At 39.7% G+C, this 25740-nt stretch overlaps 1 protein-coding gene across 2 annotated transcripts in view; it reads right to left on the bottom strand.

Annotated features, from left to right (window-relative positions):
• Positions 1–25740, bottom strand: part of pacrg (PARK2 co-regulated) — a 115182-nt gene that overhangs the window by 34855 nt on the left and 54587 nt on the right. The window contains exons 3-4 of one of the 2 annotated variants that reach the window (XM_066717476.1): positions 10763–10934; positions 5419–5568 (exon numbers count right to left, since the gene is read on the bottom strand). In XM_066717476.1, the coding sequence (XP_066573573.1) occupies positions 5419–5568; positions 10763–10934 (322 nt within the window). The remainder of the gene's footprint in view (positions 1–5418; positions 5569–10762; positions 10935–25740) is intronic. The other variant, XM_066717477.1, reaches the window with a different exon arrangement.

Here is a 25740-nt window from a genome sequence, read left to right as displayed (position 1 = left end):
TCGTGGTGAAGCAACAGTCAAAAATGTAACTGATATGTTCATTAGATCACACACACATGGAAAAGACCACAGTGCCACAGAATGATCAATGACAAACTACATCTCAGGTGGCAGTTGTAATGAAAAGCAATTCAAACATATTTAAGTATGTTATTCACTTTAGTAGTGGTGTTTGTTTTTTCTTTTGAAGGAATTGCACAATAATAATCTCTCAAGGGAACTTAAGAACAAAAATCCACACACCAGCAGAAATAACGTTAATTATCGTTACAATAACACTTTATTAAACAGGAACGCAGATTACACCGCTATGCATTGGATACCACGGTACAATTAATCTTCCCTGACTTTGTTCACAAGACACATCCTTGATGGTCACAATCTCTCTGTGTTCAAAGGCCAGGCCTTAACTTTTCCATCGCCTTGTAATGTGGGAAAACCGTCAGCCTAGGGGGGCAAGCGGGACTAGAGCTGAAATTTGTCAAAGGAACAAATGTGGTGTATAGAAGGAGAGAGGGAGAGAGAGAGAGAGAGAGAGAGAGAGAGAGAGAGAGAGGAAGGAAGCCACTGTGCTTTGCAATATGTTATCTGTGTTGGCCACATTCCTAGCAGGAAGATAAAAGAGGCTAAATTAACTAGATCACAAAAGGGGTGGCATTGATGAATAACAAAGAAGACTTACACTTCAAAGATAAGGTAAAAAAACAACAACAACGATGATGGGGAAATAATCAGCACGATTGGATCTATGTATAAATGGTACCATAATAATAATAATTTTTAGCATTTAGTTGTCAAGAAAATAAAGGCACACTATACTATACACATACTATAACTGTGTTACAGATTATCCCTATACAAGAATGACAACGGACACTATTCCAGTGTGCCGTATCACACCCTATGTGCGGGAGCTTGTAGCTTGTACTGTTCTATACTCCACTGTGTAACTGAATGTTGTAGTGGGTTCTAGATTTTGTGTTCAATGGCTCTACAATATATCACTTTGCAATCACTCCATATAGTTCCGTACTGAGTGTGACTTTGGTCAGGAAAACTGTGATTGTGATTCTACTGAACAGTTTCAAAATGGACAGTGAATGAAAACGCTAGCAAAGGAGTAGCAGCTACATCCATTTGGATTCAAAAAGTACCTAATTGAATTTTGTACAATGTACAAAGGAATAAGATTCCACCCGATCTGCCTAATTTGTTTAAAGCAAAAACAGCATAAACTAACATTGCAAAAGTCATTTTTCATTTTAATGGAATCACTCGACTTCAGGATAATATATTTTTTAAGAGTTTTGCTTTTTTAAATCACTTCATAATTAATCCACATAGTTAAATACAGAGTAAATTTACTTCTTACCCCAAATGAGCCAACTACTCAGAAATGGATCACTATGAAAAAAACAGGGAACATGAATTAATCCCATAAGGATTATGGCCCTTTCCCATAAAGGCTAAATCAAGGGCAACATTACAAAATAAAACAGAATCTACCTTTCTGCTCTGATTGTATTTAATCATTATATAACACCATTAGAATATGCTCCAAAACCCCAATGTAATTCAACAATGCCATAGATCAGTGAATGCGATGCTAACCTCAAGAGCCACGGAGCACATTTCTGCAGGTACTGACGCAAATGTAGGGTCTGGCACCCTCCCAAAGCAGATGTACCCACCATTACTGTCCGTTCTTAGAAATCTGTCTCCTTTCTGCTTTTTCTGAGCTGTCTGAGAAGTTGAGGAAACCTGATTTTTGCCCTATAGGTCATGTTTTGTGACACTTGATTTAAAGCTTTTTTTAAAGTGTCATGAAATGCCTTTTATCCTGTGAATATAATGGAAAAGAAAAATCAATAAGCATATATATGCGAACAATATGCCCCCCCGCATTATATTTTATCATTAAGTGGTGGTAGCTGATCGCTCCCACGTCTCATTATTAACCAATGGAGTCCAGAGTCAGGTTGGAAACGGCAAACGCTGAATTCAAAAAGGAAAAGAAATGTAGAAACGTATACAGGTCACTCCAGCCCCAGTGCATTGGTGCTTCGTATCACATCGAGTCAGGAGGTTTCCATTAATCCTCCAGTCCCCTCACGCAGACAGAGCGCTGTGCTATTTCCTCCGGTCCCAGCGGCATCACTTGTTGATTAGGAGGCCTCTATCGCTCATACGCAGACAGTCATCTTCTGCTGTCCTCCGCATAATACAGTGTTGCCCTGGGTGCTCTCGAGTTAATAAGTCTCCCCGAGTCATCTAACACTATTTACCACACTGGCTGGGTTTTGCACATCCCAACGGCAAATCCCACTCTGCCTTTCCTTCTGAGATGAGAACCTTCAGCTCCGTGTACTTTACAAAACGAGGCCGTCTCGTGTGTTGCCCACATTAGCCCCAAAGCCCGTGGCACTCTTGATTTATAGTGTAGCCATAACATCCACTGTGATAAAACGCGCAGAGCCAGGCCACGTTGTGTATGCCTCATACAGCTTATACAGAGCCCCTTAGCTCTGAAGAGCTCTGAACCAGTTATTATATCACACACCCTCACCCGAGAAATTAACACGGAGAGAAGCCATTGCATTCATCATGTTCTCAGTCATACAAACATGGCTACTACTGCTACTTATACTACTAATGAAACACAAAGGAGGCCAAAGCAGGACTTAGATATGACATCAGCATATTCCTTTCTCTTTCCCCTGTCTCCAAAATGACGACTGTTGCTACCAATATGCTCTGTGAATTTCCGCCTGTGTTAGGAATATGTCTGAGGATGACAGAGTGTGCCAGTTCTTGATGGAAGTCTTGCTCTGTTTCATTAGGAATGATATCCATTTACAGAATGAGGGTGAATTAGAAAATGAAATAAAGGCTGATATACCCTTCACAGAGCCCAAATGACAGACTGAAATAATTCACTCAATAACTCAAGTGAAAGGCAGCAGTATTATAGCTATTACACAGAGCTGCTACAGTAGAACTCTACCCACAATAGTGTCTGTACAGGGGCACAATGTTGTTGTTTTTTGGACCTTTGATAACCCTGCAGTCCACTCACTTGGTGGCTGGATAAGGGAACAGCTGATCAATATGATCGGTCCAATAATTAAGCATTGAAGCAGAGGTGTAATTTTAAAACCTTGTCGTGTCTCTATGAGTCTCAGTGACTCAGAGACCCTTTTCCATAATCCCCCTTTTCTCAGTGTGTGAAATTTGGAACAAAATGGTGTCATCTCACCTCTAAATGCAGGGAAGGACTTAATTACACACTGGTACTGTATGATCAGCGCTCACATGTGCTGGCACAGAAACCAGGGCAGTACAGTCCCACACTGTCTGTCTTCACGGGAGGAAACAAAGGGACAACTTGTGCTGTCAGGGAGCAGAACAACACAGAGAGTATAAAGACTTTCTTTGGGAGGACTGGGGTGGCATACATTCCAGTGCAGACAACTGTATGACACAGGCTTTCACACAGTATGCCTTTCAAACCAGCACTCCTGAAAGCACAACATAGGGTAGCACATTTCCGCACTGCATTAGAATACACACATTGAAAAAATATTGATTATTAAATCCAAAGGATATAAGGTAGACCGATTACATAAAAGAGAAATTTAAAATGAAGGACAAATTCAAATGACAAGGATGAGAGACCAGCTACTAATTACAATAAGACAATTTGTTTAAAAATAAATAAATGTTGCTTCAGATTTGCTGTGTGGATTTATACTGTGACCTTACGATATATCTGTCAATTTAAAAGTAGTTATTCTCTTGTTCAAGGTACCTCCCCTGATATTTTAATGACAATATAGTTTATGCCTAGATGTTCAAAAGACGCTATTGGTCCGGCAGTAAAACAGATAAGTTCTTGTTATCAGGACTTTAACACTGCAAGCCACAGCTAGTCCAGCTTCTTGTTCTCCATCGTTCAGGTGAGTCGGCCTACAGCCCTGCTGTAAGTGACTCGGCAGTATCAGCTGTTCATGCACCCTGGTGTGTTGTTCATTTTGGATTAAAGCGTCTCCTAAATTGGCCTTTAATTAACCTGAAAAGTCTTATCAATAAAAAATGACAACTAATAATAATGACTCCTGCCTTTTAGTCCATAAAAAAGCAGCAACAGAAACTATATAAAGTCTTTCTCAGACTTTCAACAGCCCAGAGGCTGAATTACAACACCTCCGGTTTGTTTTTCCCAATAGGCTCCTTCAGTGCATCCTTCCCTGGATGCCTATAGCATCAGTTCAGCAGTGGTGGTAAGTCATTTTGAAAGGTCAGATCTCAACAGCAGCCAGATTTGCAGAGAAATACATAAAGAAAGGAAAGAAATTAATGTAGGCAGCCAGCTAGCAGCCATTGATAAACTATTTCTCTGGAGCAGGCTAGCTAAGTGTGCGTTTAAGAAAATGCCGCGTTTAAATGGTTGCGGAATTGGCTTGACAGCTAATTTACGGCCTGATTTACATGAAGGAAAAGATTAATATGCCAGCCCCACTCTTTCCCTACAACAGATAATGTAATAGAATTAAAAGGCAAGAGATTAAAACTGGATATTGATTAAACTTAAGGAAGCAAAAGAAAATGAGAAAAAGAAAAGAGAAAATAGAGCGACTGCCTTGTAAAGCCTCTTTTTTAATCCCGCCCCTGATTTATTTCCAGTGCAACAGGTAGCTGATTCCTGCCCATCTAGGAGTGGCTATCAGTTTCCTGTTCTTGGGTTAATGTGAAAAATGCAGAAGCAGCACTATTTACAAATGCCACTTACGGCTTACCATGATTATAATCATTGCCTGTAGTGAGGTGGATTTTCAGACATTAGAGGTGTCATCAGTAACTCTCTCGGTTCAGAGGTCTCTTGAATCCAGTACTGCGGGATTATTCGACCATCTCAAAGGCGTTTAATGAGAACTATCGAATTTAACTGTGCCGATTGACACAGATTGAAAAACGGCTGTGAGAGCCTGTATTGCTCAATCAACACTGGGAGAAGTGACCAGGGAATGTGACTAGAAGAGGACACTGAATAATCGCATAATCGTTGTGCAGCCCTACTTCGGAAAAAGGAGAGAGAGGTGACACTCTCTGCTGTGTTTGTACCCTCATGCCCATGGACATTTCAAAACACAACTTTGTTGTGCTGGTCATCGATACATGTCTAACATGTCTAACCTCAACAGCTGGTTTGACTGAGAGGTATCCTGACTCATTATCCTGACCTCCACAGAGACGGCACTGAGATGCATTTTGCTTCCCATGATCTCACACACACACAACAAGCATAAGAAGAACCAACAGCAAAGAGAAAGATGCCAATCACAACTAGGCCTGAAACACGGTGAGGCTGCTAAAGGCAGACACTACCACTCTAGGTGAAGAGCGAATGGTGCCACTTACTGTTAATGTTCTTGAAGATGTTGAGGATGGGCAGGATCTGTCTGTAGTAGGGCACCAGGGCCTCTCCCACCATGTCTCCAGAGACCACCAGGTGCTGCAGGACCTTCAGCGTGGTGCAGATCACCTGCCTGTTTCGAGTGTTCAGAGCATCTGCAAGAGAGGGCCCGCTTAGTGTATTGATAGTACACCACTTCCCTGGGTTCATTTGTTTTAATTTCCTGACACCAATGTGATATAATCACACAAGGAGATGTAAAAAGAGAAATACTTCAAAAGTAACAAAGTATAAAGATTTATTTAAAAGAAGCAATCACACTAGGGAAAGAAAACAATCACACTAGGGAAAGAAGCAGTAGAAGATATAGCAGTCAGGCGACACCATAAGCAAAAGAATGAAAATGAAATGAAAGAAATGAAAGATCCTTGCATTGGAAACACCTCACTAGTTTCTTTCCTTTTTTGTTTTCTTTCTCTCTTTATTTGAATTTGTCCTAAAGGAACAGTCTGGTCTTTATTCTTCATGCAATATCCAATTCAGAAAGTTTGCCACAACGCTCTGTCACAAAGTTACGGAAGGACACAAGCAGGACATTTGTCTCTCCTCATACCATCCCCTGAAATGAGATGCTGAGATCCTGTGAACCCAATTAGCAATGTTGTTTAGTTTTTTCTTGGTACTCAGCTATTCTCACCAGTCACCTTCTCAGGACGGTTCACCACAGTATTGTCATGTGAATAAACTCTAGCTGGATTGTCGGGTTTATTTCTTATGTTTGCTTCCATGACACTATGGTAACCCTCTCTATTCACAAGATTCTTCAAATGTCTTCTTTAACTTCCTGCCAAGCTGTAGGTATGTGCTGATTTATACAATAACACCAGACACGACATCATATAGCAAGTGAATATTAAACACCAGACTTCGGCTCTTTGAAGTGCTAGCAGTTAGACAGAAGGATTAACTGTTTTGTTTTTCCTGAAAGCTTTAATCCTGTCAATTATGAAATAATGTGATATATATTTTACTTCTCCCTCGAAATCAATCTGTCAATGCACATTATTTTGGCAATCAAGATACAGCACCTATCTGCAGGACCACACTTAAACCAGACATGTATGTTTGGTCTTTTTAGGGGCATAGCCCTAGTATTTCAACTGTATTCACGAGGTGAGCAGTTAAAGAGCCCTTCATATCAGTTGTGAGGGGATGCTGCAGATAGGAGCACTATTGGTGGCTGATCTCTATCTCCATTGGGAAGAGTCCATGCATGTGAATGATTTGGACCTGGTACAGCGAGCTAAAGATCTGGCCTCTTTGAAATGGCGTTGGAGGAAAGAGCAGCTGCAGAACAAGATATCAATGAGTGATCAGACGGAAACTGCAGGAGTGAGTTGGTCAATCAAAAAAGGGAATGCTCTGATCACAAAGGACAATGCTTCAGGTACTGTGAGCCCCAGGCCCAAATGGGCCACACAGTGAGACTCTAACACTAACCAGACTGACCTCTCTTGTACTTGAGTCAGTACTTATCGAGATCAGCCACTAAGGAACCCGAGAAGACCAGCATCATGTTGAAAGGCTGAGTCACAGATTAATGTGGATTATTGAGGAAAGCATTTTCTTGTCAGCAATTTGTTAACACATACACAGCAGGTAGGAAACAAATATATAGGCCCAACCTACAGTATATGTATACATTAAAGGTATCTGCAGGAAAGTCTGACATGTCCACAAGAGATCATACACTGATGATGCCGCGGAGCGAGGCTTTACACTGGAGGCCCTTTTGCCACACAATAGTGTAACACATTGTATAAGAAACATCGCATCCAACAGGTGTGCACGTACGCAAGGGGGAAGAGAGCACCAGCCGTAACGAGCCACTCTCACTGGATTTTTTTTCCTGTTGGAAATCAATTTTGTTCAGCTTTAAGTTTCAATAGTAACTGAAAATCAAACGCTGTTGTAAATGCAGCTGGAGAGTGGAAATAAGAGAAAGCCAATCAAGAGTAATTTGGCTGACAGCACTTAACCAAGCCTCCCGCAGACAGCCTCCCGAGGGGGCTGTGATGGGATTCTTTCAGAGAGATCTGACACTTGTGCAAAACTGGGTGGGGGGGCTCTCAGGTGACTCAGAACATCTGTTTATCACTAACACTCAATTCAACCTCTCCTTGGGGATAAAAAAATACAAAAAAACTAGGGGAGTGCTTTTCCACACTACAAGACAGTACTTAAGTGCTATGGAGCTCAGAGAGATGACATATCCTTTTTTTTCACAGCAGACAAATTGTAGAACCAACCGTAAAAAAAAACAACCAAAAAACAGTATGACAGCAATGCCAGATCTCCTCACAACGATAATTACAACAAAACAACAACACAAATCTTCAGCTGGATATCTGAAAAGAATTCAGATAGTGTCAGCACAGGATATGTGTTTCTTAGAGTAAATCCCAACCCTGTTATGGACTCACATCTAAAGCAGATAGGATGCATGCAGGTAAAAACGCAAGTAGACACTGGAGGTTAAAAAGAGCCTTTGAAGATTTTTATTTCTATTTATTTTTCTGACACAAGCTACACATGAAAATATGCATCGAACATCTGAACTCCGAAATCCATTTGACATTATGATGAATGTGAATATGATTTACTTTTTAAAATTGATTTATTTATCTTCCTTGTTCAGCAACTGCTGGAACATTACTGAGTACAAAGCATTTATATTTTAATTAGATTTTGTTTGGTGACATTGGATTGGATTGTGTCTGGAGGGGCAATAGCAGTTTCCCTTTTCAAAGTAATATCCTAGTGTAAGGAGATATTACAAGATTTAAAAATGTATATGCATGGTCCCCTGCTGTCTAGTTATATAAATACAAATACAAAATCATGATTATTATGCACATAAACTGTTTACTTGACTTTGGCATTTGGACTGTAGGTATACTTAATAATTTATCAGGTCATGCCTGCTGACAGGAGGGACGTTGCTTCAGTTTTATCAGTTTGGTATCAATCGCACTAGAACTAGTTATAATTTATTCATGGCACCCTATTAAATTTGTAGCACATAAAACTCATAAATCCCATTTCTTAAATGTCAGCGATAGGTGACATTTGCAAAGATTTTTTTTAAGCTAGCAATAAAATGTTTCTGCTTAAGTATGTAGGTTTTATTGTTATGAAATTTTAATTTCAACCCCAGACAGAATAAATGTTATTCCAAATTGTGTAGGATTGAGAAAGATATGTTTCCAGATTTTGTTATTTTAATATCATTTTAATATATAGACTTTTGTGTCTATTTTTGTTCAACTATCGTTGGACATACTGTTGATAGAATACTATATACTATATTAAAACAACAATGAAAAACAGTCATAGCCAGAAAAAGCAACCTGTAGGAATCCCATGTTTTGAATGCTTACATCCACAACATTGCAGACAATACAGACATTGTAGGATTAAACTATCTGGAACAAAATAGTCAGAAAGACACACAGATTTAATTATAAAGCCAAGCTAACACAACACCCCCATACATTCTCTATTAGAATACATTATTACAGTTTTTAGATCATTGTTATACAGACAATGTAGATGGTTTAGTAATTGCAGATTACAACTTTAAAAGTAGGTACGTCAGCAAGAAATAAGCACAGAAATCACTTACTGCACAGTCCAAAAGTGAGAAATCGAATAAACTGAATGGCACAGCGCTGAATTCTGTATTCTTATAAGGTGACAGGGAGTGGTCATCAACTTTCAAAATGTTTAATACAACTCATTCATCTACTTGATAAGTGCAGAAGTGTGATTGTGACTATATTTGCATTAGAAAACTTTTGCATTTAAAGATTACAGAGGCTTATTTTTATTTTATTTTTTTCCCCCTGCATTTGGAAGTAATTAATCTGCAACACAGAGACATGCCCCGGTAGTTTTGGCATGGTCAGAAATGTGCATCTTTTAATAATGAGGAACCCAATAACAGCAGGCATTTAAAATGCCATTATCATATCTGTGTATGTATTTTCATAAAGAATATCACCTTTGGTGTAGCCCGAGAAGGCAAATGATTGTGCTTGCTAAGCTTAAGTATTAGCAGTCATTGTGGGAAGATTTAAAAAAGTAAAAATCTCATATTGAGCTGCTATTTGAATATGGTCCCAAAAAGCCCCAAAGATACTGTCTCTCCCTCTTGATTAAGGAAGCCATTGAGTCACAGAGCAGGATATTTTATATATATATATATATATATATATATATATATATTTTTTTTTTTGTATTAGTTGTTATTTAAAAGTATTTGGAAACAGCTGAACGCACTGTGGAATTCACAATCAGAACTTCTAAAATGAAATCAATTAATAATTAATACAGAATAAAGGAGAGTTTAATGAGGACTGGGGAAAAAAGAAAAGGCGCCGATGTGAAGCAATCGAGTCTCTCTGCGCAGTTTGCCCCATGGCTACAGAATTAGAAACCTTTCCACTCCCATGTCCTCTATTTATACCCTCAGCCCATACTTCAGTGGAATGACCCCTCTCCCGGCTCCATGTTGTCCCCCTGCTGTTCGGGCCGTCTGTCAGCACGCAGGCTGTGACTGGGGGGCGCCAAGAAACTTTTCTTTTTTTTTTAGATTCTGACCACAGGCTGAACAGGTGAGAACAACTGACAGAGCTCAGACAATGGCGTAGCGGCGCTTGTCAAATTCCAGCGGATTGCACTTTGAAACTGAGACTAGGGCTGTGCCAGAACTAGCCCTGTGTGTGTGAGAGAGTGAGTGTGTGTTAAAGACCCTGGAAGGAAGTAGAAGTGGGGTGTGAGGCCCAGAAGGTCAGGCAGTGAAGGTCAATGCCAAAATCATAGCAACACAACAAGCCTGGAAAACGTGCCTGGTGATTGAGTGGTGGTAACCAACCCTAACTTCTAAAATTTTAGTGATGACAAAAATATAAAAATAAATATATAAAGTCAACTAAAGGTTGTTGAATAATTGAAATGTACAATCTGAGATTTAAACTTTCTCCTGTTGTTCTGCTATAAACACAATTTCAGGTGAAAACCCTGTACTGGTTCAGATATTTAAAACCAACACCTTAAATCAATCTGTAAAAAGAGACTGAAGACAGTAATAATAAGAGTAACAATAATAATAATAATAATAATAATAATAATAATAATAATAATAATAATAATAATACTTTATATAGTTGTTATATATTTTGGACAGGCTTGTTAAAACATTGGTAAACAGAACAGGACCCCAGAAAAGCATAGAACAAAAAACAGGAAATAAAAACAGGTCTGTGCTCTGTGCTCTGTGCTACTCACTCTTAATGGGGATGATCAGCTGGGGGATTACAGGCAGGATCTTGGTGCCGCCGTGTTCCAGCAAGTCGTGCACGCCCTGCCGTGAGAAGAACTCGTAGGGGTGCACAGTCTCACACAGCCCATCGAAGAACAGCGGCAGATAGTGGTGGTAGTCCAGCTTCTCGATCTCTACCTGGACAGCAACACACACACACACACACACACAAGAGAAATTATTATTGCATTTCTACGGCACTCTTGCCAACCTAGAATATTGCAAGCTAGCCTATATTGCAGTCTGGGTTTTCAAACTCTTCCTGAAAACATATTGTGATTTTGGCTGGACTGTCACATTGCAGGTTTGTTTCACTTCTTCTGACATGTACTCCTGTGAGCACTGCTTCTATCCATCAATGAGCAGCAGTTAGCATCAGTGATCAAGAAACAGTGTGAAGGATATCTATACCACATAAATAACTAGAAAGACACTGAAGAGAAACTGAAAAACAGACCTTCACAATATTGACTATTTTTACAAGCAATGTATATATCAAATACATATAATTATACAGTGAAATAACATTATCATTATGTTCTCTAACACAGTTGTAAGTTAGCAAATGTCTAATTCCAGGGGGTTGCATTCACTTGCATATCATCAATTTAACCCTCAATCATGAACATCCTAAGAAATATGGACTGCAGGTGTTAGTGTATTCCATACTTGCAACCTCATGGAGTGACGGTAGACAAAAACTACTGTCCAACCTTTTTCCATTGCTTATTTTCTGCACATCCCACGTGTCAATGGACTGATTACATGATGATTAATTTAATTACTGGTAACCTAAAAAGTCCTTCTGTTGTGGACAATCCAGTCTCTCTCATCATTCAAAAAGTGCAATGTTTAAACCCTGGGATGTATACCCCTGTACAAGTGTGCTGTAGTTTAGACGTGTGTCTCTGAAACACTTAGGCTATATATTTGCATTTCAAGGTCATCTAATTGTCATCTGCTTTTCTGCATTTTGGAAAGAATATGTGGATTCTCTAATGATCTGTGTGCCAGGTTGGTATTGCACATGTTTTACATAAGTGTTATAAAATAAAGAATCAGACCCTGAGGTTTTGTACATCGTAAGTCCTTGGGTGAACATAATGTTTGTGTGGGTACAATCAGAATAAGTACTTAAACAATCCAGTTTTTGTGTCTGTAACAAATACTTAACTTGGGCTATAAATGCTGCTTAAGGGCCTTTGATACTTTTATGCATACAATCAAGTGCTTTAACCACCACTTACACGACCTCTTTTAATGCTCACTTTGAATGTGAATCAAGTAAGAAAGTAAGTAGGTAACGAAGTAAATCTGAGTCTCCACAGCCGTACATTCGGTCTTTGAAACGTTTTAAGTGCCGCGAAAAGAACACAATTAATGTTGTTTCGCACCAACCTATTCGCTCCAGATGCATGCAATCTTCTCACATGTGAACAATAGTACTCAGCGGACTGATTGAGCATTGGCCTGATTATAGACATATGACACACGGCGTTCAAGGGGGTGGAAGAATACAGGCTATCCAGCATGAAGAGGTGTACGGAGTGTCGGGTGTTTGACAGGAGAGAGCATGCAATCAGTGGGAATCTGCCGTAAGGAAGGGTAAACATCGGAGATCAGTGAGAAGTCTGCGGGACAGCTGCACATCTAACACCCTGTCAGATTCCAGGGCCAATAGTGAGAATGTCAATAAGCCACTAGAAGACGCTTTGAAGCATTGACCTTGGGGACCCCCATCAGCGTCCTTCACACAAGACATCAAAGTCAGCCTCCCGAAGCACGTTTACAGCCAAAACTAAGGCCCAGGCAAGTAAATAACGTTAGCTTTGAGGTACAGCTGATTGTATTGAAGTCATTTACTTCCAACCTTGACCCCCTTAGTTTGGTCAAGATCCCCCATAAGTCATGTTGCTTTAGAAGGAAAATAAATAATAAAATCCATCACTGGCCGTAATAAAGTGCGCATTAAAGACATGATATTCTGATTCTGCTGTCGGCTGACTCCCTGATCTAATAGTTTGATGCGTTTCTTATGAGAGATGAGTGTTAATTCAGGTGGGAATAACACAGTTGGCAGGCTATGGTTTCATGGAAATAATATAAGAAAGTCACTTGAAATCCTCCAGTGAGTTCAAGATAGAGGGCAAATTCACTATGACTTAAACTCAATGCTGGACCATTAGTCGAAGTCCCTTAGGCTTCAACATAATGTCAGACAAGTAAAAGACAAAAGCTGAAAAAACTTAAATGGTTCAAAAGAATGAAAAAGGAAGTAAACGCCGTTTTCGAATGCAAGGTTTGCAAGGAGGAAATATTAAGATTGTTTTTTTTTTCTGTGAGAATAAGTCATCATAAAAGAAAAAAACATATTTCTGCCAAAGGCACAGTAAGTGCAAATAAATACATAATAAAAAAGGAGAGCATATTATTTATAAAATACAAATTATTAATTACACTAATGCAAGTTATATAAAGGCTTTCTATCCATATTTTGATTACTAATAAAATTAAATGAGGAACTGATAATTAAAACAAGATTTTCCAGAAAACAGAAGCATGGAGAAAAATAATTTTAATAAATGTTAAAATCATAAATGACATCTGAAAGTGATGATAGAGAGCTGTTTTATTTCTAACTGTCTCTATGTGCATTGGATTATATTGAGTTTGTAATTAGAAAGTTTGAGAGAATGGCAGACGTTCAAAAATAAAACTCAATACTAGGGAGAACAGAAGGCAAATTTCACAGTGTGTGTGACAGTGGTAGTGGGGTCTTCTGTATTAAGTGCAGCTGTTAAGGCAGAGAAATACTTTCTCCAGTCACCTAAACTATTTTGTTGCAACTGCATAAGAGTCTATGGCCACGGATTTACAGGATTACACAGTGACACAGGTGCAGGCAAGAGACAGGAAGAAACGGAGGTGGGGAAGAAAATGATCTGAAAACTCAACTGTAAAGAAATTGCTTGCACTGGCAAAGGCATTTTGGACCGTGTCTGCGCCTGCTGGAGACACCGTATTCCTTCTGACATCCCCCCTCAGTTGCTCGCTGTTAATTATTCACTTGTTTGCCTCGAGTGGAAATCACACTTTAGGCAGAAACATGTTCTAAGTGTAGCAGACACGCCTGCAATGTATAAAGCTTTTCTAAAATGGAAAAATAAAACAGATTTAAAAAGTGATTCTAGGCCAAGCAAACAAAGGGCAGACGAAATGTGCAGGAGTGGTTCTGGCTGAAACCAATTCAGATTGCAGTTCACACTGATTTCACAGGTTCTGATAGAGGCTGTGAGCTTTGGTCGTAACAATGAACATCCAGTATCCATTTTAGTTTCAGAGCTCACAGTCAGTGTGACTAGCCCTCCTGTTCTCTGTGGAGCTAGTGTGCCCAAGCTCTCTTTCTAAACAATTTGTGCACAGTGTCATCCTGAAATAATCAAATCTGTGGGCACAAACAAATGTGTTTTGAGTGTTCTGAAGCTTTTGGGCAGTGTAGCATTTTCATCAAAGCCAAGACTATTAATTTCCTTTTAAAGGATCTGTAGAATCTGTACAGCAGTGGGGTACTGCACAAATAAGCAGGTACAAAATAATATGAATTCCATTTAGAGCACATGGTGATGATTTTTTTCTAATGTCTTAAATCTACGGTGAATTTGCAGAAACTGTTCTTTAAAAAAGCAACAATGGTAGCAGTGGGTAGTGCCCTAGTCCAAGTGGGATAACTGGCAGGAGGTTATTTAAATTTGTTTTCAAATCTTCCAGGCATGAGAAATTTAAAGAGGCATACTCTCTTTCATTCTATAAAAAATAACTGTACCTTGAGAGAGGGCCATGATTAATATACATGCTCAGTGTGGCTCAGTTTAACTCGCATTGTTAAATTAAATGGACACCGAAAGTGACTGGAATAACATGAGCCGCCAAAATTGTCCTGACGCTGATTTACATTCGTGGGAAGTGGATATAAAGCAGATTTGAACTTTAGACTTCGTGATGGACTAGATTTCACAGTGTGTTGCAAAGGTGGTGCTATTGCGCACTGAACTGTTTGGATGTACAAACACAAAGATCAGTAACTCATTCATCATGTGTGTCACATGTCCCACCAAGGCATTGTCACTAACTGTACATAAGAGCATCGGAGGCCACGGGCGTTCTTGCACAATATACAGATCCGCCTTGTGCTCAGTAATAATCACGTTAATTATGGGCACAAAGGGGAAGAGTAGAACAACTTAAACAGGCCGCACTATTCCCTTCTCTCTCCATGTGCTGCAGCTATAAATAGTCAGGCACATTATTTTTAATAGAGATGAAACTGCAGGAGGGGAGGCAGCACAGCGAGTCTTTCTTGATAAGGCTGTGATGCACTTGGGTTTGTATCATCAGATCACAGTGAGGATGGGGTTACCAGAGGCTAGGGGGGTCTGTGGTGAACTAGTGAGGAGAATCAGTGGAGAGAAATGTGACTAGGAATGTCCTCTGCTCTGCATCCCCACCCCGTCTCCACCAAAACATGTTTGGATGTTTAAATTTCAAAAGCATCCCAAATGAAGATCGAACACTATAGACACAATTTCAGAAAAATAACAACATATACGCAATTCAAGGACAATGAAAATACAGACACATAACTCCTAATGCTGCAAAGTCCTGCAGTGTTGTGCACTATTAAGGACCACTTGTGCACATAGAGAGGAATTTTCATTTCTACATTGTAATGAGCTTTAAGAGGCTTTCCTGACGACATATGAAAGACCTGTGCACAAACACATGACTCGTCAAGCCACAAGATCCTGCTCTGACTGGGTCTCGAGCTGGTAATGCATAATGTGACCAACTGTAGTTCAAGGCAATTGTGAGATCATGCATGAGTGGTTGTGTGCAGCTCCTGATAGCATGTGATGGCTTTATTTTGAGAAATACAGTACAAGCAACCCCCCAACCCCCGTCCGCACTTACGACAAAGATAGATAGAGGATCTTTGCTTACGACCATTTTTGAATGTGAAATAGCCACTAACTCCCCCCTCCAATTTTCATCCGCAGCTCACATATATGACGACAAATTCCAGGTGTCATCCCAAAACAGGAAACACACATCAGCAAGAGTCGCGAATTTGCAAATGCTCCACATCGATCCTCACTTTAGCGTTTAAACTATTTTCACTGTTCAAAAATGTTTGGTTTTACATAATAAATGTTTGTAAAGGCATATATTTCTGATGGTTAGTTTATTTCCATTTCCACAGTCAATTTTGGTATTGTTAGGTTATTGTGGTGACATAGGGAAAGAAACACAAGTAGGTCTAAATCTTTAAAGTATTTGATTGGAACAAACAACTCTCAACTACGTTAGCCTGGCAACAGAGTTTCAGCACCATTTAGAGTTATAAAATCCAAAGTTACAACAGGGATGAAATGGGTTTCCAGGATCGAATGGTCATTTATAATATTACGCCTATGGGAAATAAGGGTTCGAGTTACAGCGGCTCTCCAGGAACCAGTTAGGTCGTAAGTGCGGTGGTTTCCTGTACATGAAAGAGGGTATTTAAAGAAAGTACTGCAAACACTGTAACAGACATGCTGGATGCCAAGAAATTCACATCAATGTGCTACCCTTCAAAACAACAGAGTTCTTATTTAGTCAGAGGAAAATATGTGTATTTGATCTATTACACAGTGAGAGCACGTTTGAAACTGCTACTGAATATTTGTTTATCTATCAAGTAGTACGTAGGTGTTTAAACAGCTGGGGAAATAAATATAGCTTTCAAAATAACCTACATTATCTTCATAGTATAGCAACGCTGAAAATCCCTGTCCTCGTCTGACTCACAGTTTTGTGTTTCAATGAAGCAACACATAATTAAGATGAACCCCAAAATACAGAATAATAAGTCAAGCATGTTTCTGAGCCTGGTGTTAGTGAGAGCCAGAGACTTCTCTGAATCTGCTCTAGTTTAAAGGGTGAAATTGCTAAACCCAAGAGTACCAGGGAGCTGGACAGAGACAGGGAACTAGGCCAGAACTGCACCACCTATGGCAAGTGAAAACAAAACAAAACAAGCTACACTAGAGATGATAAGAGGTTTTGAGTGTTTGGGAGATGGCTGCATTATGTATTGGGTTAAATGGGAAAAATAAAGATAAAACAAACAAACAAAACAAAAAATAAAATACTATAAAGGCACGATCAAATTAATACATTGGATTTGCTGTTCACAACTGATAATCTTTATTTAAATTTATTTAAAGCAGGGAAGAAAATATCTGGTCCAGGTGCATATTTTTGTAAAAAGCTTTATATTTACAGTTTCTGAAAACTTGTTGTAACACCACTACATATAGCTTTCCCACTATAACATTCATGACACTTTTAAGTGTCTCTAAATCCCATTTGAAAACTAAAGGGGATTGTGCCTTCTCTGTTGCAGCCCCTCACCTTTGGAATAGTCTGCCGATTCATATTAGATTATGTGATAGTATTGAGTCTTTTAAATCTCAGTTGAAGACTCATTTTTATTCTATTGCTTATAACTGTTCGTAGATTTACTCTTATTGTCTTGACTTTTTTTGTGCATGTTTTAAATTGTGATTGTATTAAAAATGTTGTTACTGTAAAGCACTTTGGTCAACATGTGTTGTTTTAAATGTGCTATAAAAAAAAAGAAAAAAAAAGGAGGATCTCAACAACTGGAGCACTGCTTTCGGTCCAATGCTGCTGTTTTGCAGAAAACCAAGCCTCCGATTAATTACATTAAAAGTGTGGCTGATCTTAATTCTGGCAATGTATTGGAATATTTGGTTCCTGAAAACAAAGCTCACATTATCCCAGCGGTGAAATACGCACAAAAACACAGAAAATGGAAACAAAACAACACAAACAAACAAAAATATGGTATAATTACACTGAATTAACTTTTCTTTGAAAACGAAATTACACAATGCTACTGAATGGTGCTGTTTCTCAGTAAAGAATGTTTTCTTTTTTTTTTTTTGGGTCAATGTTTTTTTTAGTGCAGAGAAGCCTGATTTTGAGTTTGTCACTTCCAGTCCAATGTTGTCTTTCTAGACTTGGCTCAAACCCCCCCAAAACAGCTTACAGGCCCCGGGAGTGTAACAGTCAGACTGAGCAACACATTCAGACACCTGCTGCTCCTTTCACTGCTGAAACAGCTCCTCTCTGTCTCTGTGTGACAGAGACAGAATAAAAACCTGCAAGGCCGAAACCCCAGGGGACAATCTCCTCTAGCCAAGCTAATCTGTTTTTGTGTCTGTGTGTTGTACATCTGCTTCCCTTCACACTGTAAGAAAGGTAGAAGAATTACAGTAGCACATCATTAGCACCATGTGTAAAGAATGCTGCACTTTCCTGCAGAAAGACCATCTCGAAGTGCGTTGAACACAAGAACTGGATCACAGCAAGCACTTTAGGTGTCACTGTGTTTAAGACATACTTGTACTAAAACACAGGAGACCTGGTCTCAAAGGTTGGTTTTACACAGGCCGGGGAAAGGGATTGAATCTATTTTGCCTGGAAAAGAGGCAGCTGTGAGTGGATTTTATTCAGGTTTTCAAAATACTGAATGGAAGGGGTAAAGTCATGCACAAAGCCTGCTTCTCACTCAGCAATGAAGCACTGCCCAGAGAGATCACAAGGGGAGACTGAGATTAGCTGTGTTTAAGACTGAAAACAGGAGGTCCTTCACACTGTTTTACAGAAGTCATGATGCCCAGCCATGCACTTGAAACGGACTCATATCAGAGATTGTTTTACCCTGTGACCTTCCTCAATTGCAAATGTCTGCAAACCATAGTCAACCAACACGTTTATGTTAAATTTCTACACAGTGTTCTTTACTCTGAGATTATTTCTGTCATAGCTCGCCCTCATCTACCTTCCCCGAGCTTCAAAGCGAAGGGCTTTGTCAAGAACCAACCTCTCGTGGGCTCACTTACCACACGCTTTACCGCTATCGGTCACCACACAGCCTTCACCAATTTGTTAAACATTCCCAGCCTCCCTAGGATGTGAGGATATCTGTCCCTGGATGGAAAGCATATGAAGATTCATCCTTTTAACACAGTCATCCCTACAGCAATAACAGTCACCTGACATAAAGAAGACAGAAACGCTCATTCACTAAGAGTACTCTGGGATATTAACAGCAGTAACTTCAGAGAAGGCACAGTGCTCTTTCTGACATGTACAGGCACATGTAAATATACATTTATGAATATAAATCCAAACATCATTCATCTATAGTACTGTACAGGCATGTGCAGTGCAGTAACAATGATGTAAATGTTTTCCTGTGCAGTAACAGCATACTAGAAACAAAATACCACCGTCAAATGTTAAAACAAAAAGTACAAAAGTAACAATTTCACTGCTACTCTAATATAAACCCTGCCACCTCTGTTTAGCTTTCAGATTTCCATTTGAAAGTCTTCAATGCTATGCCATTCTTTGTAATGGCACAGAAAATGTAATCCAAGACACAACGTGAAATAGCATCTTATTCTAGTACATCCTGGAGACAGAGAGTAGGTGCTTGAGTCTCCTCCTCCTCCTCCTCCTCAATTTGGTCCAATAACTTCTGGGAAATGGTACTTTGACATTTCATTACTCATTCTATTATTTGCTGCCTGGCTTAATCACAGAATAGACTGCTTTAGCGGGGGAAAAACGCAGTGTGTATGATTCAACAAATATTTGCATTCTCCATATAGTTTTTTTGTAAACTGAAATTTGATTATACATTTTTCTGCAATTGATCCCTCTGTGGTGTAATTTTCATACAGTATGAAACTCTACCTGGTATTAGTCACAACTGGAATGTACGACAATCTCAAGTCTGCGGAGAGAGGTACATTTTTGTGTCTCTTTGATAATGGAACCTATCTATTCCAACACTGTGCCCTCAGTAACTTATAAAGAGACAGAATATGCATATTGTATCAGGTTTTCAGATCAGTTTTCCCCTAAATATTCCTTGCCTGTGGCCCCATTTCCACTTGGTCTAATGGTACTGCCACCTCAAACTGGAAACACTGCAGCAACAAAATAAGCCTGATCCTATTTTCTGGCAGGTAGATCAAAGAGACTGGTCTGTTCAGAGCAACAGCATCCCCTTCCCAATTCAACTGAGAGTTACAGTGGCTTCCATACTGTAAACATTTTTGCTGCACACATTGGATTATTGTCACAGGTTAGCCATGTGAAAGAGATCTACTGTGATTAGATTAATCGCAAAAAAAAAGAGGAGTCAAAGTGTGTGCAGTTCTTGTATCCCCCTGTATAGAGGAGTTGTGTGCTGGCTGTCAAGTTCTTGTCTTGCAGCCCCCAACCCCCCCTTACACAGGTGACCACAGCAGCGCTTTGATGTAGGAGCAGTGTGTCAGGAAATGACTCAACCAGGTAACACTATATCACACTATGCATTCTGTAACTGTTCTCTTGAGGGATAAGATTTAGGATAGGATAGGATTTATCTCTGTGTTGACTCAGAGTTGTGTGCGCAAGAGTGCTTTACAAACTCAAATAAATTAGGTCTTTTTCTGAAGAAGGGGCTCAATCCCAATGCCATCTGCTAGCCCTGTGGCGACGAAAGAGGAATTTCCCTGAAGTGATCCAGGTCCGAGTTGGGTAGTGGATTCCTATCAATTCAGGGATTTCTAACTGGTTGTACAAATGGTGTTTCCTGGGCATATATTTCAACGGGGCAATGTGCTTAAGTCTTCTAATTAAGATATCAAATAGACAGAAGCATCCATTCCACTGAAAAAAGTAAATCTGAGATCATTTAAATCATTACAATCCAAGGAGCACCCTGCAGTCTCGCAACGGGGCTTTTTCAATAAAGGTTCAATCCTTCTCTTTTGGCTGTTTCCATACGATTGACAAGCAGAAAGCAATCTCTTTACTGCATAGTAGTTCCTAAGAAAAATATCACCAATGATCCACATTTTCCACTTCCTGTAAAGCGGTTTTCAAGCTTCGTTTCATCAGGTTGGGAAAAAAAGAACCCCCACTTAAGGATCACACACATTTCAAATTGAATGTCATTTCAGAGTAAAAGGAAAACCTGAAACAGATGTAATTACAGGAGGCAATATAATGGCTCCAATCTTTGACCTCAAAGGATAAAATAAGTCATGCCTTATCAGCGCTGCGCAGTATGAAAATTGTTCTCTGTATTGCAGTTCTTTTAATGTCGCATTTGTGGAAAGGCAAATTCTATTCTTCAAGGGTGTAATTTTTAAAATTCTCACTTCCTCAATCGCTGTATTCTTTTTTTAAAAGGAGATGAAGACAAAAAATATTGGCTTATAAAAAGCCATTAGACTCAGGAGATTACCTCCCCGTGGCAAATCGGCACTGTCACAACTATTCTAAAGTGGTGCACAACACTGCTGTTGTGCAACCTTTCTGCCTTTCTTGCCTCCCGACATGATTTTACAGCCACATTATAGTTCAAACTATGCCCTGCACAATTAGTAAGACGTCTATATTTGGGCTTAAATCTGCAACACTGCCAGTGCAAAGTGGATAATGTGCATATTAAAACACTGCATAATGTAGTTTCAATTCATAAAACAAAATGGCATGATAAAATGGTTCTGTTTCATATAGACATATTTTTTTGTTTATCTACAGTATGTCAGCAATTGTCAGAGATTGTCACAGTGTTTGCTAGACTTGTTTCTGAGCTGTAGGCAGGTGCAGTCTGAAGTCTTAGCTCTGCAGTACCTCACACACCACGCCATAAAGCCTGTTTCTTCAGAGAGGAAAACCTGATGGGGAAAGACACAAGGAAGAAAAAGATTGACAGAGGGCATTTACTTTCATCTGTATTGTATATCCAAGACATTCAGTTTTCAGCAGCTCTCTCTTCAGTGCGATCCTCTCCACAAACAGAAATGAAAAGGGATGCCCCAGGCAGGACAGACGAGTGCTGCTCTAGTAAAGCCATGCACTGGTAAACAGGCGCTTCAAATAGAAGAAGCTGAGAGACGTAAAGCCGGCAGAATTTGTCTCTTGTATTTGTGACAGGATGAAATATTCAAGAAAACATTCACAACCCTAGAACAACAATAAATAGGTTGCACATCTAGTCACGGCCTTGGCCAGGGTGGGGTTCCCAGGGACTGTGTACAATGAGTTGGGGATGGAGAAACGCTGTCTGGGCAATCCTCAATTCACACACCATTGCCTCCATGTGGCCTCTGGAGCAGCTGCAGGTTCAGATGTTTCGCCATTCCCGCTGCACCAATTCCTCCGATGGGTGTATCAGTTGGGCTGTGGGCATTCTAGGTTTGCAGCATGAAAAGATGGCAAATGCAGGTGGCATTTCAGAGGATGCATGTTTCATCTCAATTCTTCTGAAGAGGAATGGATCGCCACTGGCCAGACTAATGGCAGATTCCAAATTAGGTGAAAAACAGGGGGAGCATAATCAGATGACCAATTTTATTGATGTAAAACAATGAAAGAGCGGATTTCAAATTAATTAAGGTCCTAGCTACCGCATTGCCAGTGAAATGCCGTTTGTTCATATCAAACTGTACAATCTGCCTGCCCCAGTGCCACTCCCTGTGGTCCACGGCCTGCCCGGAGGCAAGGCAGTCCACATCCTGTTAGCGTCTGAGGGCTGATTTTCTTTCTTTTCCTGAAAGCTGGAATGTCTTCTGAGGGAAGGCCTGGGGGCTCTGCTAACATAAGGAATGAACGACAGCCCTCAGATAAAGAGCTCTAGTTCAAACACATCACTGTGTCTTTAATTGAACTGGATGTTTTTTGGGGGGGCAGAATTATTTAAACTGGAACGGGTGATTAGATTGGGGTTTCAATTATTTTTTGAAACAAAATTAATAACAACAACTGAAAAGTAATGACTTCCAAGTAACAAATACTGGTTGGAAATAATTTAGTTTTTCCTAATTCCATCACACCACATGTATTTTTAAACATGGATGGATTTTTTTCCCTTCTGAGACTCAAAACTCAAGCACTTGAACAAAAACGAAAAACAAAGTGCAAGTTTTGCAGGCTATTCCAAAACAGTTACAACCGAGTGACCGAGTCTGATGCAGATAGTTAACCTCTAGCCAAATCTGGAGCAGTGGAAGATGAGACAGAGAAACACAATTAATAAGAAAAAATGAGGATACATGGAGAGGTTTTCAATCGCTAGACAGAGCAGTCTGTCATCGCTGAAAAAGGGCAGAACAAAATAGGCTAAGGCAGAAGGCCATTTCTTGTGGCTTTCCAAATGGCTGAATAGATATCAGGATTTTACAGCCTATTACACATGATAATTGAGGAGCATATTGAATTTTGTGCTTTTCATATAATTTACTATTTATTAGAATGTTTATATATCATTCTGAACACGCTCTGAAAGTCAATAGTACTACCTTACTAATTGCAAAACCCAAGCCCGGATTTGGTCCCGGTGTTTTCAAAAGCAACCATCAAGTTTAAACAAAATTAAAATCCTCTTAGCTAGATGATTTTAAAACATTATCTTTAGTTTAAAAAACTCATTGGTTGCCGCTTATTCCTCACATTTGCTATTTCTGCCGAGTGTAACATTTGTTTTTTTAATGCTGATTTTACTGCCGTCCATGGTCATGAAAGACAGAGGTACAATAATGAAAACCCATACCGACAATCATTAAAAAATACCGCTTTCTATTTCAGCCTGCCAAGATTCTTTGATTCGGTATCATGACTTTAGTTTAATATGGTTTTAGAATTTTCTGAAAGGTTTCACTGAAGGGACTTATTAAATCTACAAAGAGTTGTATTGAAACTGAAGGTCTCAGTACTGACAAACATGGGAACTGAAAGCAGACAGACCATTTATAACAAACCAGTGCCAATGCTTGCATAAAAATTGAAAGCTTTTTGCATTAGATATATAAACACCATGGAAGGTTTTGTATGGTGATAAATACCCACGATACATAACACCTATTGTGTCAGGTGCAGAGCACTTCTATAGGCTGTATTCTGACCATGTTCCCCTTTCCCCATTATGACTGTAAAAGCGCCTCTCTGTGTTACACAACATCCAGAGGCAGGTTCTCCCTGACAAACCGGAGTGTCCTAAATTCTAGCGCTCGCCGGAGCCCATCTCCGAGCTTGATTCGAACAGCTCATGCATGAAATCCAAAACCTGATTGAGTACCCTCATTACACTCATTCATCACTGTAATTAGCCATAATCATAGCTATCCTGAGAGAATGAGAAAGGAGAATGTTTTTTTTTTGCACAGATCTGCACAGTAACTGGAAGCAGGGACTTTGTGGGTAAGTAATGGAGAGGAAAGAAAAAAGTTGTTGAAACTACTTCTGCATACCAGCAAACGTGCATTAACAGTGCAAACAATCACTGAAACACCCAAAGAATGTGAAATAGGTTTTAGCAGAAATTAGAGCTGAGGATGGGGCGTGTGTCTGTCATCTTCACATTCCACCACCTTAGGTTTACAGCTGGAACCGAAGATAACTTCTGCTCCTGACCAAGTCGGAGAGAATCGCTCATCTAGTTCTTTGCGGTGGTCATGTCAGCAGGGTTGTATTGCACTCAAAATAAAGAGTGAAGACCACAGAGGAGGTTAGCACAGCACAACCCTGCCTCTGAACTCAACACTGGGTGTGATAGTGCAGCCCATGGCCTTGGTTTGGTGCTTGGACTACATAAGATGGCATATCACAGTAACACAGCAACTGCCATGACAAACCAATCCATGGAGTCAATGCGAGAACAATGTCCTGACTTTACGCTGTCTAATATCTTTAGTTCAATATTACAGTGGTGCACATTATGGGATGTGTAAGTATTACACCACATGCTGCTCCTGAACTAAAAGGTTTTACTATGTTGCTAAAGCCTTCTAGACAAAGACTCTAATAACTTGTAAAAAGAGCCTGCCTTCTACCAAGCAGAAGTTTTCATCAAACTCCCATTATGTATGCAGATCTGATCACCATCGTTTATTATTTAATGAAAAAGCACTGGCCCTCAATATGGAGCACTTTATGAGAGTTTAAAATTTAAGGACTTGAAAATTGACTGGTGATTTCATCTCAAACACTCTCCGTCACTATGGGCAGTGTAATGCTGCTGTAGCGGTCACGCAAGACTGAGATTTATAATATATGCTGGGGTTTTTGGTGTTGATTTTTTTCAACTTCATTTTCCCACTTTATATGAATAAAATTGGTTTTAATAATTCATTTTTAATTATATGTCCTAATGATGTGGTTGTATTTTATGTCATGTAACTTGCTCAAGTAGCGTAGTTAACATCACCTTCATTCTTCTCCAGTCGAGAAGCCTTCTCAGAAGGTAATTTAGGTGGAAAAGGTAAGTCAGTTGAGTGAGTTGACACCCTGAGAGACAGTTTAAGGGGAAGTAATGGTGTTGGGCTTCTGTAATCTGCAACAAGACACAGACAACAGCCAAAATGTCCTGTTTCTCCATCACCAATCAAGCTGCCATGCAGAATTAAATTGCCCTTAATCATGCAGTTGTAGGGACCCTGACTGGTATTCATTTTTCAATTAAAGTCAATACATGAGATGTCAGGCACAAGTAAGCCCTCCTGAGCTCAGCAATGTCAGGCTAGATTGGATCAGGAAAAAGTACTGGTGGGTGGAGGCTTTTTGTTCTAATTCCCACAATGAGAATGAGAGTGATATCCTTCTAATATCCCTCTCCCTGTTGTGGATTATTACCTGCTGTTTTGCATAAGTTTGTCAACAAAATCTGGGCAGTCATGCAACTTTAAGTGTGTCCCAGGACAATGGCTCTTCTTATTCCATGATGCTGAAATATATGATAACGATTATTTTAGCAAGGTTCCATGATCAATGGCAAATTTATTTCTCCTGTAAAGCTCCAGGCTTTAGAAAAGTCTTTTGG

The sequence above is a fragment of the Amia ocellicauda genome, chromosome 11 (genome assembly GCF_036373705.1).
Source record: "Amia ocellicauda isolate fAmiCal2 chromosome 11, fAmiCal2.hap1, whole genome shotgun sequence".
In the NCBI taxonomy this organism is placed as follows: Eukaryota; Metazoa; Chordata; class Actinopteri; order Amiiformes; family Amiidae; genus Amia; species Amia ocellicauda.
The sequence above is the reverse complement of the archived record's forward strand: the minus strand, read 5'-3'. Positions and strand labels throughout refer to the sequence as shown.